Raw genomic sequence first — 13,058 nt, 5'->3', positions numbered from 1 at the left:
TCCAATATCCCGAAACATTTCCGGTAATACACGAAACAATCCTTAGGCTGCCCAAACTTTCTCCGGTGCTCCATTCCACTTAAAAACATCGACGGGCCTTAAGTGTGTCACCCTACGATTCGTGAATAATGTGGATATGATCGAGACAGCTCTCCGATCAATAATCATCAGTGGGATCTAGAGAGCTGTAATGACTCCCACTCATTCAACGATGAAACCTGTGATCGCATGAATCATAAACGTTGTAACCAATTCCTTTTATCTCACGTTACTTTACTTGTATGAGATCCGATCATCAATATCAACTATACCTAGTTCAATTCCGTTACCGACAAGTACTCCTTACTTGTTCCGTGATATGACATTCATGTGACCTAGTCACATGCTTGCAAGCGGTGTCAATGTAATACCACTGAGAGGGCCTAGAGTATATCTCTCCGTCATCAGGATGGATAAATACCACTCTTGATCCATGAGCCTCAACTAACACTTTCATAGTACCCAAATCAACCTTTATATTACGGTGATATCATCAAATTACTCTTGCAGTGTTAGTGATTAACATGGTCTCATGGTATAAGGAATAAAGGTAATTTGTATGTGTTTGATATAGCAATGTAAACTTAATCACTTGATCGTATTGCTATACCTACTTGGTTGTGTTCACATCATTCTTCCAATGACGTGACCCCGTCATTAAGAACATCCAATGTTCATGACCAGAAAACCTTGATCATCGGTTAATCACCAACCTAGTTAAAAGAGAGGCTTTACTAGAAACTCTTGCTTGTTTATTAAACACACAAGTACAACTAATACAATTCTAGCATGAGAAATAAACATCTATTATAAACATAGAATAAGATAATAACCATTTTATTATTGCATCTCGGGCATATTCCCTTAATTTTGGTGCGTGCTATGTTCTCTTGTTACTGTTTTGCCTACAAGGTGTTTGATGCGTGCTATGTTCTAAGTGCTTGTTGGTTTGCTAGCTAGCTTGCAAAGTGTTTGAGGTGTGCTATGTTGTAAGAGCTTGTTAGTTTGCTTCCTTATCATTATTCTTGTACTACGGTACTTCATTTGCATTGTAGTATAAGGAAAACTAGCCAGATCTCGCTGCAAACTCAGTGCTGCAGGCGGAGGCGGCAGTGTTGCTTCGGTACAAGCGAGTGCCTGATAAATATTGCATGGTGACGAAAAATAACATCATGACATAACCACATGCTATGTACAAGTTCGTTCTAAACAAGGTGTGTGACCTCATCAAGAAAGAGGTTAGAGTGGACCTTGGATTCAGGGTGAAGTACTTCAAGGATGTTGCAGAGGCCGTTCTTAAGTATTGTGGCCGGCCCTAGAGAAGATCTACACCCATCTTAGGTACTCAAGAGAACGGTGGGTTCATGTGAACAGAGTCAAAAGGCTTGAGGATGTGGCTGGGTGGAAGAGACAACATCAATCATGATGGACGATGATACCTACTTTGCACACATCATGGTTCGATCAATGCACCTATTTTTGCTTGTGTGCACTCAATCACAAGCTATGACAAGACGATGAACTAACTATATTCTTGTTTGCAGACTCCCCGAGGGACGGTGATCTCCTCAACAAGCCCATATCAAACTATGCTCAGATGCCCATAGAAAACTATGTTCAGATGAACATGATCTATGTCGGCTATGTTCCATAAGCACCCATCTCTCCCATTGCGATCCACTGTGCTCTTATCCACCTCATGGAGCACAAGACACAGGCCACCAGGTACCTTGCGATGAGCCCTGAGTGCAAGATGTCCTGGTTTACTGCCTTCCTGAAGAAGTATTACCTTTGAGGAGCCCGAGTATTGGGTTCTTGTTGTGGTGCTCGTTCTGGTGTTGATGACGGTGATGAACATCATGAATATGATGTATATTTTTGGAAGTAATAGCTAGGTTTGATGAACACTGGTGCAAAGTATGTATATTTTTGGTCCTCGATTGATGAACTTGTGTTGCATCACGAGTAGTCGTTCGTGGACTCGTCGTGCAACAATCTAATCCATTGCTACAACTATGTTTAAGTTGTTGTCTATGTGCTACATATTAGCCCTGCTTGAAATGCTATTTTGTCGTGTTGATTGCTTTGGAAGGTCATCACGAAGCGGAAGTGGTAACCGTATGCGGGAAACGGCTTGTAACCAAACACAACCTGAAAACGCGAAACGAAAAAAGGGCCCAACCAAACGACGGGCCTGGGCTTTTACTACTATACTCAAAACGACTTGTTGGCAACCAATCTAGTTGCACAACATGACTTTTAGGTCGCATGATCTCCTACAGTTTCTAGGAGACAGACTCTCCAGATGCAAAGAAAATCTACAAGCAACCAAACTCGCCCTAAAATAATAGCAGTGGCAGCATGTGTATTTTGCTTATAATTCAGTTCCTTCAGAAATCATAATTGAGTGCTTGAAATCAATTATACATATCCATGGTTGGAAGGATGATGGTCTTCATGGCCCAACCGCACAACTCCGTGTCGGCCAGAATGCTCAATCAACGAAATACCGGAGATGCAAAATCCGATCGATTTCATCGACAAATTTTACCAGGCCGCGGCCAGAGTTCAGTGGCTTGGAGCATATCCTTTGCGGTCCGAACCTAAACTCACCAAATTTTAATCAGTTAGGTTTAAATGAGATCATTGTGGTGGGTTGTTGGTATACTTGGTGGCAGCGGCGTGAGCTTTTGAAAGGAGGACGTGTCAGCTCGCCAGGAAGCACAACTTTTGCTATAAACGCACTTGCAGCAAACTATGAGGTGGCCCGACTGAAATCTCAGCTAAATGAGGTTATGTGGTCTATTCCCAAACTAAATATTGATGCAGCTTTCCATAGTGATGGATCAGGCGCAGCTTGTGTTGTTCTTCGTGGTGGAAAGGGAGAGGCGGTTGCTAGGATGACATGTCCTCTTCAAAATATCATAAGCACAACTTCAACGGAAGCAACTACCCCATTGAAAGGATTTGGAGTTTCTGAAGCAGATTGGGTGCTCGGCGCCCGTGATTGAATCTGTCACTAGAGTTGATACAAGCATGCTCGAGAATAGACGAAATCTGGAGCCCTTATACTGCAATACTGCTGATTGCTTTCAGAGAGCAAGTACTATGGGTCAGGTTTATTTCCAACATTGCTTAAGGTATGAAAATATGGTCACTCATCATTTAGCTAGTCAGGCTTATAGATCGAAAGAGGTGTTGAGTTAGGATGTGGATCCCGCTAGGATCATTTTGCCATTTGTAATCCGTGATGTGACCCCTACTATCTACTCAATAAATAGCCACCAGGCAACCCTTCAAAAAAAAGTGTGACTATGATTTTTCTCGAGGGAGTCCCCGTATGGCTCTGATCAGCACTGTGTACTCGCCTCACAGACCATCACTTCCTCTCCTTAGTGGAATGTTTAATTGAAAGTAAATATTTCCTCTAGTGCTCTTTGAGATTTGCCCACAAAATGATTCATCCTAGACATTTTGCTTTCCTGAGGACAATATTTGTGTTGGCTCCCAAGGACAAGCGTGTGCATGCTACACTCGAATACCTGAAACTGGAAGCATGGCACCAAACTAGGTATGATATTCAAAACAAGGCGGGTCTTTTCCTATATAATGGTACGCAGTTAAGGAGTTACCTGATGCAGGTATTGGGGGAATCAGGTTCCTAGGGGGCATTGGGGGCCTTACACGAACCGGTTTGCTCTCTTGTGCCTCAACGATCACCACATCTGAGGTCAGAAAAGACTTGGCAACAACAGCAGCATGCTCTATGCAACACCTCACAACCTAGTACATGTGTGCAAGGTAAACAAATTTCTGACTTAGTATATGCCATTCAACATTGTTTAACAGTTTAGTCAAAGGACCAGTACATTAATTTAATTGATCTGCAAAGTTTTCACTATACCTTTGTTGGGTCTAATATTCCAGCAGCCATCAAGTCCTCGTAGGAGCCATTGGCAGCATTGTAGCCATAACTTATATTGTCATTCGAAAGTACCTTTGAAGAGAAGCAGGCAAATGCAAGTTAGCCAGAATTCATCCTCAGCTAGAGAGGAATTAAAAGAAAAGGGATGCAACTTGTAACTGAACCGAAATAGCTACTGATCGCGATCGATAACCTTTTCGACAACGAACTTCCCACTCATACCGGCATTGTTTGCTATTAGTGTGGTAGGGTAGCTCAGGGCATTTTTGAAGATGTCAGCACCAATCTAAACAGGGAAGAAACGAAGTTATATCACAAGACAGAAAATTCAGCGCCTTGTCAATTGCAAAAGCAGAGTTACACAAAATACATCAGGATTGTGGTTAAGTAGAGTTGGGCCTGTGGGTTGCTGCATAAATCTTTTCGTATTTGAATATGTGATCAATTGTAGCTTCAAGAACCCACACTACGAGAAAACAAATTAATGAATATTTTATGTGAATCATGCACTTTCTGGTTGAAAAATGAAATCCATATGCATAGCACGTTCTGGACTTCTCTATTGCGGGTGATCGCCACTTTCTAGTTTTTTTGTGCACTTTCGTTCTTGTATATATATGCATTTGTATTCATTGTATAGTGAAATGGGTATGATGTGGCCCTCTCATATGTCATTTATTTGTACTCAGGTTTAATATAGATTAAAATATTTTGATATCCACAAATTAGTAAGATGAATGTTCTAAGATCCTAACGTGTAGTTACTATAGATCCTCCTAACAGACAATATTTTGAATTGGTACTAATCAGGCCTCCTACCGTGTAGTTACTATAGATCCTAACAGACAATTATACAGCATCCCCGAAAAAAAACAATTATACAGCAATAGGTAGGACCACATGTTCATCATTTCTAGAGCTCAAAGCCTAAAGGGGTAAGTCTCTAGCTACATTTTTGCATTACAAATGAAACGATATTAAGTTTATCTGATACAACCAATGCTACCTTCTGCTCCGCATTATCCAATGATTCCTTGATTATGTCAATTTTCTTGGATAATCTCAATAGGCTACATCCACCACCAACTACAACACCTTCCTCAATAGCTGCCTGAAAGATCCAAAACGTGGTTAGGAAATAGTAAATTGTAGTTTACAGAATCTTGCATAATATGATTGTAGATTGGGTAGTGATACCATGGTTGCGTTAAGGGCATCTTCAATTCTCAGCTTCTTATCTTTGAGCTCAATGACTGTTTGAGCACCGACCTACAATTCCCACCAGGTTTTCAAAATCATGCGGTACAATGATAAAAAATATTAATTGCACGAAGTATTTCTTAGTTAACAAAAAATACTTGTGACACCTGATGACCTGAATGATTGCAATCGCACCACATAGCCTTGCAATCCTCTCACCCAGTATCTTTTTCTGGTACCTCTCCTTTGAGTTCTGGAAATTAGAAATGAAAAATATTATTTTGTAAATATTACAGCATAGATAACCATATTCATTGGTGTGTGTTAGCTTTAGGAAGCTTTATCAGCAGTTTCTCCTGGACATACAAATAAAAGTTCACAAGGACAATTTCCTGACTTGCATCAAACTATTAGGGCTTGCTAACTATACCTCAATTTGGCCTTTCATCTGAGCAACCCTTTTCTCAACTGCATGGAGGGTGCTTCCATCAGTAACAATCAGCGTTGAATCATTTTTTATTACCACTTTAGAAGCAAAACCTAAAACCTCTTTCCCTGCTTCTTCTAGTGTGTATCCCATGTCTTCTCTCACTACTGTACCTGAAAACCAACAAGAACATGTCAATGGCTGGAGTTCCATCAGTTGAGTTGGTGATCCAGTCATGTACCTCCTGTTATGATTGCAATGTCCTCCAAACATTGGGTTTTCTGTTCTCCAAAAGAAGGGGCCTTAGTTGCAGCCACTTTGACCATACCCGATAGCTTGTTTCTGGTCAAAGTAGCCAATGCTTCTTCTTCGACGTCCTCGGCAATTATTAACAATGGAAAATCTTCCTTTACAGCACTAAAGCATACTCTTAAGAGCTCCCGTGGATCAGAAATTATCTTGTCAACCAACAGGATCTACAAAAGACAAGATATAACTCTGATAATTATCCCATAGAGTGACATATTATCGGGAAAATATCAGCACTACCTTAAACTCAGTCAACTCCATGGACAGGTTAATCGCAAAGAAAAGTGAGAACTCAAGTATATACTGCGCAGAGTGATATTTTATCATGTAGATGCCCACACTACCTTACAGTCAGTGAACTCCGTGGACATACTAGCATGATTAGTCACAAAATAAGGTGAGAGGTAACCACGTTCAAATTGCATTCCTTCGACGATCTCTAAACTGTTTTCAATGCCTCTTCCATTTTCAATTCTAACCATGCCTTCCCTGCCCACTCTTTTGAAAGCATCCGAAATCATGTTTCCAACCGAGTAATCATTTCCAGCGCTAACTGCAGCCACGTGCACTATCTCATGGTCTTCGATCTAGAAGAAGAAAAATTAAAGATATATGATTAGTAGGAAAATAGAGAAATATCCAGTCAAGGGTTAACTGATACTAGTAATCATACCTCCCGTGACATCAACTTAAGTTCAGAAACTAAAGCATCAGAAGTCTTCCCAATGCCACGGGCGATCTGGACCGGATTCATGCCAGCAGCAAGAACCTACTTTTTTGAGAATAATCATAAGATGTAGGTTGAGGTTTCAGAGTTTTTGTGTGTCAAAATTCATTACACGAACAACAATTTCCTGTCAACTTTTGAAACAAAAAAAAAAGGAAACTATAAACCTGTACCAACGTATTTATCACACAACCATACCTTCATTCCTTCAGCAATCAGGCCTTGAGCAAGGATTATAGAAGTGGTACAGCCATCACCAGCAATATCGTTCGTCCTGGCGCCGGCCTGCCTGACCAATTTAACTCCTAGATTTTCCAACGGGTCCTCCAATTCGATCTTGTGTAAACCAATTAGACAGTAAAATTCAGTGGACTGGAATTTCTGAATTTCTGATCACTCCAAACTAGTGTAAGATAACCAGCATTGCAAGAACATGCTACTGAATTTCAAGAGCGGACCAGGATGAGATGAATGGCAGTACCTCCTTGAGGACCGTCTCCCCATCGTTGACGATCTTGGGAGGGCCATACTTGTTGCCGAGCACCACATTCCTCCCCTTGGGCCCCAGGGTCACCCCGACCAGCCGCGCCACCAGGTCCACGCCTACCTGCAGCCAGTGCAGAACCATTGCCGTCGCACGAAACTAAACTGAGTACTCCCGTCCAAACACACGGCAATTAAACCGGCGAGGGCAAACTGCTGCGTTACCTGCAACTTCTTGGTGGCAGAGAGGTCGCGGTTGAAGTGGAGGTCCTTGTACACGGGCATCGGCGGGGACTTCTTGGGGGAGAAGGGCAGGGTAGGGCCCTTGCTGGAGAGGGAGGGAGGAGGAGAAGGAGGAGGAAGCGGCATCCTTGACATGCTGCTTCTCTGAGCAGAGGTGAGAGGTTGGGGTGAAGACGATGATAAGGCTGCTGCTGCTGTTGAAAGGAAGGAGGATGAAGGCCGCGGATGCACAGTTGCATCGCGCCAAAAAGCGTCCTTGAATACATCTCAAAAAAAAAAAAGCGTCCTTGAATAAATATCTTTCGAGTCCTCCCGTCCCGGCGCCCCCTCCGGTGACCGGATGTGGCGAGGACGTCGAGGCAACTGTTGCGGCGGAGGAGCCGGGCGAGACAGGCTCTGAGCCCGACCTTGAGTAGTAACAAGCCCAAGTGAAAAACTGCATAGCCCAACGTTGAGAGGATGGGTATGGTAACCGGCCTTTTTCTATTAAAAGGATTTATCTTGACCTGGTACTCACGTAATTTATCTTGAGGACTATGCTTTTTAATTTTAACCAAGATTAAAAATCTTAGTACTCATGCCAAATGGCTGTGTGCATCCCTGGTTGGTGCAGAGGCCAGGAAGTGAAATTCTCCCCTTTTTTAAGGAACTTACTGACGCTCATAATCCAATTGATTGGAAAAAAAGGACCCTCTCCAGACCCCTCCTCTCCCGACCCCACCCCAACCCTAACCGCCGCCGCCGCCGCCGGTAGCGCCGCCGAGGCAAAGACCCTCGGGGCGTGGCGGCGGCGGGGGCCTCTCCTCGCCGACGTGGGGGACGGCGGACGGGCTCTCCCCTCCTCGACGCACGCGACGGCGGCCGGCGCGGATGGTGATGGGCGGCGGCGGCTCTTGCGCTGCGGTCTTCCCCTCCCCTCCCGTAGGCTTCCACCAGCGGCACACCGGCAGGGGCTGGTGGTGGGCGGCGGCCAGGCCCTAGGTCTTTACCATGCCCTCCGCCCCCGCCTCTCGTCGGTGCGTGGAGGCGATCTCAGGCTTCTTCCGCGTCACGAGGGCGCCCGGGGCAGCAGCCTTGGGTTCGACGGAGGAGGTGGCTCTCTTCTACGCCGGAGAGGGTTGGCCTGCGGTTGGTGGTGGTGGATCTTTTGATCTATCACCGCGATCCGGCAGCGAGATGGAGGGGCAGGGTTGGATTGGCCAGCCCGGGATGGTCGCCGACGTGGGGGTCCGACTTATATAAAGGCGGCGGTCCTAGGGGCCTCTCTTGCGTGAAGAGGAGGACCTACCGGAGGCTTGGACTCGTGATCTGGCTGGGGGATGAGTTCCGGAAGGCTCCTACGGCGAATGTAACCGTGCTTTGCCGGGAGTTTGCTGGATCGGAGGTATTCGGTCGTGCGCACCCATGCTTTTATTCCGACCGATTGGTTCTGGAGGGAGCGGCGCGAAGATCTTTTTCTGTGTTGACATCAAGTGACTATGGATCCATGATGAAAGTCAGAAGAAGAGAATTTCATGAAGACCAGAGGGGAGGACTAGCTAAGGGAGGTTCAAGTCTTCGTGCTGTTGAGAGACTTGCTTGGTGTTCCGGGCTTCACAGCAGCGGTATGAAAGTGGGGGCGAAAACACAGGTGAAGTGCTCCTACCTTTCATGGTGAAAACCCAAGGTCTGGCCTTAACTGGTTGTGCCTGGCAATGGCCTTGGTGGAGGCATTGTTTTGAGAGCGGGGACTATCTTTAGGGTGAAAACCTAAGATCTTTGATCGGGCGACGACGGTGTTTGAGCACTGTTCCCTTCTTGGAGGCGTCATTTTTTGGAGAGTCTGTAATTCAGGTGTTGTCTTGGCGGTGGATGTATTGCTGTTGTTAGGCCCGAGATACTGTTGCGGGACTTTTGTTTCTTAGTTTTCTTTTCCTTTTTTTTTGGCTGTGTGCATCCGTAGTGCCATTAGGGTGGTGCGTTGTTGCAGAGGCTGGGTGTAATTGGTATCTTATTGATATTAATATATTCCCTTTATCGAAAAATTAAAAGGATTTTCAAGAGAATTAGGAAGGATACCTGTTCCACTCAAAAAAAAGAGGAAGGATACCTGTTTTTTTTAACATATACGTCAATTTTTTTAGCATACAGGAAATCGGTAATCGTTAACTGCTCGGCCGGCTTGGGAGTAGCGATTAATCAGAATTCGGACGATTAACTGATTTAATTGGTCGGCTATTAATCGGTGCAAATACACAAATTAGCACTTAAAACAATTTATATAAGAAAAATAATAGTATATGAGCCTCTATATGTCTCTCCCTACTTCTCTAAAGCCTAAAATCCTAGAAAAACGTGTACGCTTCTCCTCCATGATCTAATCTTTAAGGTCATGAGCGAATCAGGATCCACTAGTCGAAACCGCGTTCCTTCCTTCCACTTCTTCTCCTCTCACCTCTGAAGTTTATATTCTCCCACCACCTACCTAGGGTACGACCCCTCTTACACCTCAACCACCTAACCTATTGAAGGCGTCCTCCAGTTCCTGGACGAGCTCCTCATGGTGATCGAGCTCCTGTAATCTGAGGTCTGGGAAACTATGAGTAACTGGTCTGGGAGGGCAAGAAACTATTTGGCAACAGAGGAAATGAAACTACTGAAGGCTGCAATCAAGCGGGAGCTTCGCAAAATCTACTTTATTGGGGAGGGGTAGCGCTTGTATTAGCGATATGCATTCAAAATATTGTAACTTTTTTGACCAAGTGTGGTAGTTAATCGGGAAAATACCCAGTAATCGGACTTTCAGACTGATTAATCGGGCTAAAGAATTAACACAAGATATTAATGGTAATCGACACGGTCAAGCCCCTAGTAGCGATTAATCGGCCTAGTTTTTAAACAGTGATTTTTTTCCATTGGAATGATATTTACTCAGATTATATTATTAAAATAATAAAAAATAACTTATGCATGCAATGTGCATTCATTTTTCTACCTTTATAGACCATCAATCCATTTACACGGACGTGAAAAACAATTGCCACCCTCCCCTTGTCGGAGTAATTGTTAAGATAGAAAGTTCGACAAGCCAAAAGAAATATATTTTAGTAGAATTACTCCCTCTATGCAACTTTAAAATACACATATATTATGCAATATTTGACCATACGTATATGTAAATCTGGTAGCATTACATAAATTGTTAGTGAAGATTATGTTTATAGAATTATAGACCATATTAATAATATCCAAGCCAACAATTATTATGAAACTGGAGGGACCATATCATGTCAATGTAAACGGGAGAAGAGCTCTAATAATTCAGCAACCAGGGTCAAATAACAAGCTAATTTACTCTAGTTTAAGATAAATTCTCGCTCATTATTGTGTCATCAGCTCAACTCAAACACTAATCCTCACCCACGCCAACATACCAACTCCATCCGGTCGGTCCAATTAGTACACTACCAAATCCTCTCCAACAAAGTAGCCAAGCATTAAGAGATCGACCAATGATGCTCTCATAAATCATAGCCGGCCACTAGAGACTATAGACAACACGAAGGTCAGTAGTCACTGCTCACCGCGAAGTACAGAGGCGCGCGTCAACCATGTCATCCTTGCCGGGGGACGACGATGGCAGCGTCCTGCCCAGTGCACGGACTCCCACCACGGTGGTCGACGGCGACGTCGTCTTCTCCTGTGTCGCCCTCCTCTTCCTCGCCCTTGTCCTCGTCTTCCTCCTCTACCACTACTTCATAGTCCATCGCCCCGCCGGCGTCCGGGTAGCCGCGGGGACGGCGTCGAGTGGTCCACGCCACGGCGCTGGCGTCGCAGCTTCTGCTCCCGGCGCCGTCGGCCGGAAAGGAGTTGATCCGGTGGCGCTGCGTGCTCTGCCCGTGACTATGTACCGCGCCAAGGACTTCCCGGAGGAGGAGCTGGAGTGCGCCGTGTGCCTCGCCGATCTGTCGGACGGCGAGGCGGCCAGGTTCCTGCCCAAGTGCGGCCACGGCTTCCACGCCGAGTGCGTCGACCTGTGGCTGCGCTCCCACCCCACCTGCCCGCTCTGCCGCGTCGACGTCGACAAGCCCGACGCCTTGCCGCCGGCTCTGCCTCCGGTGCGACCTGAACGAGCCAACTACGGTACGAACCTGCCGACCAACGTGCTCTTCCTGGGATCCCAGGACGCGGTCACGACTAGAGGAACCGCCGGCGGCCCAAGGTCGTCCGGTGGGGTGACAACGATCGTCATCGATGTCCCGGAGACGACGTCATCAGCCGTGGTGCCGCGTGATGGTGATGCGGCCAAGTCGCAGGGTTTGGCGAGGTTGAGGTCGATCGGGAGGCGGTGGAGCAGCAGAGGGAGGCGTGACGTGGGCGCTAGTAGCAGTGCTGGTTCTTGCCACAGAGTCAGTGCTGGTGCTCGCACTGAAGACTCAAGCTAGCATTATTGTTGCCGCTGTCAATTTCGAATCGGGATGGAAGATATGTTATGAATGAATTTGTAGCAGATACTTGAATTTGAAACGGGCTTCGGTAGAAAATTCTTTGGATTTCAACGAGACATGGTATTTTGACTTGTATGTGCATATGAACCTATTATGAAAATACATAAAAAAATATAATTAAAAAATTAATAAAATCCGAAATGAAATTAGCGTGTACATCCAGATATTCCATATTTGCACACAAAGTTTTCAAAAAAAAAAACATTTTATGCGACCTGTGTAAAAAAAGGACAAAAAATAACACATTAATTATCATTTTGCACCATCAAAATTTATCCTTTTACATGAGACATAAAATATATAATTATTTCCTAAAAACTTGTATACGAATATAGAATATTGAGATATACGTGCGAAACTTTATTTCTGATTTTTTTTTTTGACATTGCACCCATGAGTAGCCGAATTGGATTTCAATTTAAAACACCGTTTTCTAATTTTGCAGTATGACTATCTAATCTCTCCGCGATAAACGTCAAGTCTCCAACACGCCAAAAATTTATGCTTGGTTAGCTTACCCCACATTTGTAAACCCCGGTCCATTATGGCACCTACCACGTTGTAATTCTCCGCCATCATGGGATCTACCATGACGAAAATTTATTTGTCGTCCTTGCTTGCCTCCGAGAATATTCATCCGCCGACCAACAAATTTTTGCAAGCGACTACAACTTGTGACGTCCAAAAAATTCGACGGGTGAGGGGAAGCTTTTTTCTAGTGCAAGCTTATCATGTCAAGATGGATCAAGGGTTGCTCGGATGGGTGTACAAGAGCTATAATGCAGTTTCAAATATCAGAGACGTTGTACTGTTTTTTTTTTCCTTTCCTTGGGATGTGAGGTTTTTTACGAGGTAACAACTAATAAAGCTCACTTTTATCCCATCCCATTTGACAATTTGTCTCATGTTACTATTTTTTTTTAGATTTTTCTGCATTCATTCAATTTTATGAGCTATTTCACGATGGGGATGAAAACATGAAAAACATACCAAATCCGGCCCCCGCGTGCCTGACCGGCCAGTAGCCTGATACGTCCAATTTGCATCACTATTTTATATCATAATTTGCTGTTATTCATTGATATATTTCATATTGGGACACAATACTTATGTTATTTCATCTATTTTGCATGTTTCATGATTATTTGGAGATCGCGCACCGGAGCCGGGATTCCGCTGGAAAAAGCACCGTCAGGATGCAATATTTCGGGAGATCAA

General features: G+C 44.4%; 2 protein-coding genes across 2 annotated transcripts; one reads left to right on the top strand and one right to left on the bottom strand.

Moving 5' to 3' along the window:
• Positions 1 to 3,395: 3,395 nt before the first annotated feature.
• On the bottom strand, positions 3,396 to 7,566 carry LOC124674754 (ruBisCO large subunit-binding protein subunit beta, chloroplastic-like). Its single transcript, XM_047210807.1, has 14 exons — positions 7,336 to 7,566; positions 7,109 to 7,234; positions 6,826 to 6,963; positions 6,574 to 6,669; positions 6,245 to 6,487; positions 5,833 to 6,067; positions 5,595 to 5,764; positions 5,340 to 5,417; positions 5,162 to 5,233; positions 4,971 to 5,075; positions 4,158 to 4,250; positions 3,944 to 4,036; positions 3,672 to 3,822; positions 3,396 to 3,587 (listed from the first exon to the last, which is right to left on the bottom strand). The coding sequence occupies exons 1-14, from the start codon at positions 7,486 to 7,488 to the stop codon at positions 3,568 to 3,570; spliced, it is 1,773 nt and encodes a 590-aa protein (XP_047066763.1). The 5' UTR covers positions 7,489 to 7,566; the 3' UTR covers positions 3,396 to 3,567.
• Positions 7,567 to 10,910: 3,344 nt separating this feature from the next.
• On the top strand, positions 10,911 to 11,777 carry LOC124671713 (E3 ubiquitin-protein ligase EL5-like). The gene has a single exon (XM_047208052.1). It carries the CDS (start codon positions 10,944 to 10,946, stop codon positions 11,775 to 11,777), a length of 834 nt encoding a protein of 277 aa, XP_047064008.1. The 5' UTR covers positions 10,911 to 10,943.
• Positions 11,778 to 13,058: the final 1,281 nt, after the last annotated feature.

This window comes from Lolium rigidum, chromosome 7, assembly GCF_022539505.1.
Source record: "Lolium rigidum isolate FL_2022 chromosome 7, APGP_CSIRO_Lrig_0.1, whole genome shotgun sequence".
Lineage (NCBI taxonomy): Eukaryota > Viridiplantae > Streptophyta > Magnoliopsida > Poales > Poaceae > Lolium > Lolium rigidum.
The sequence above is the reverse complement of the archived record's forward strand: the minus strand, read 5'-3'. Positions and strand labels throughout refer to the sequence as shown.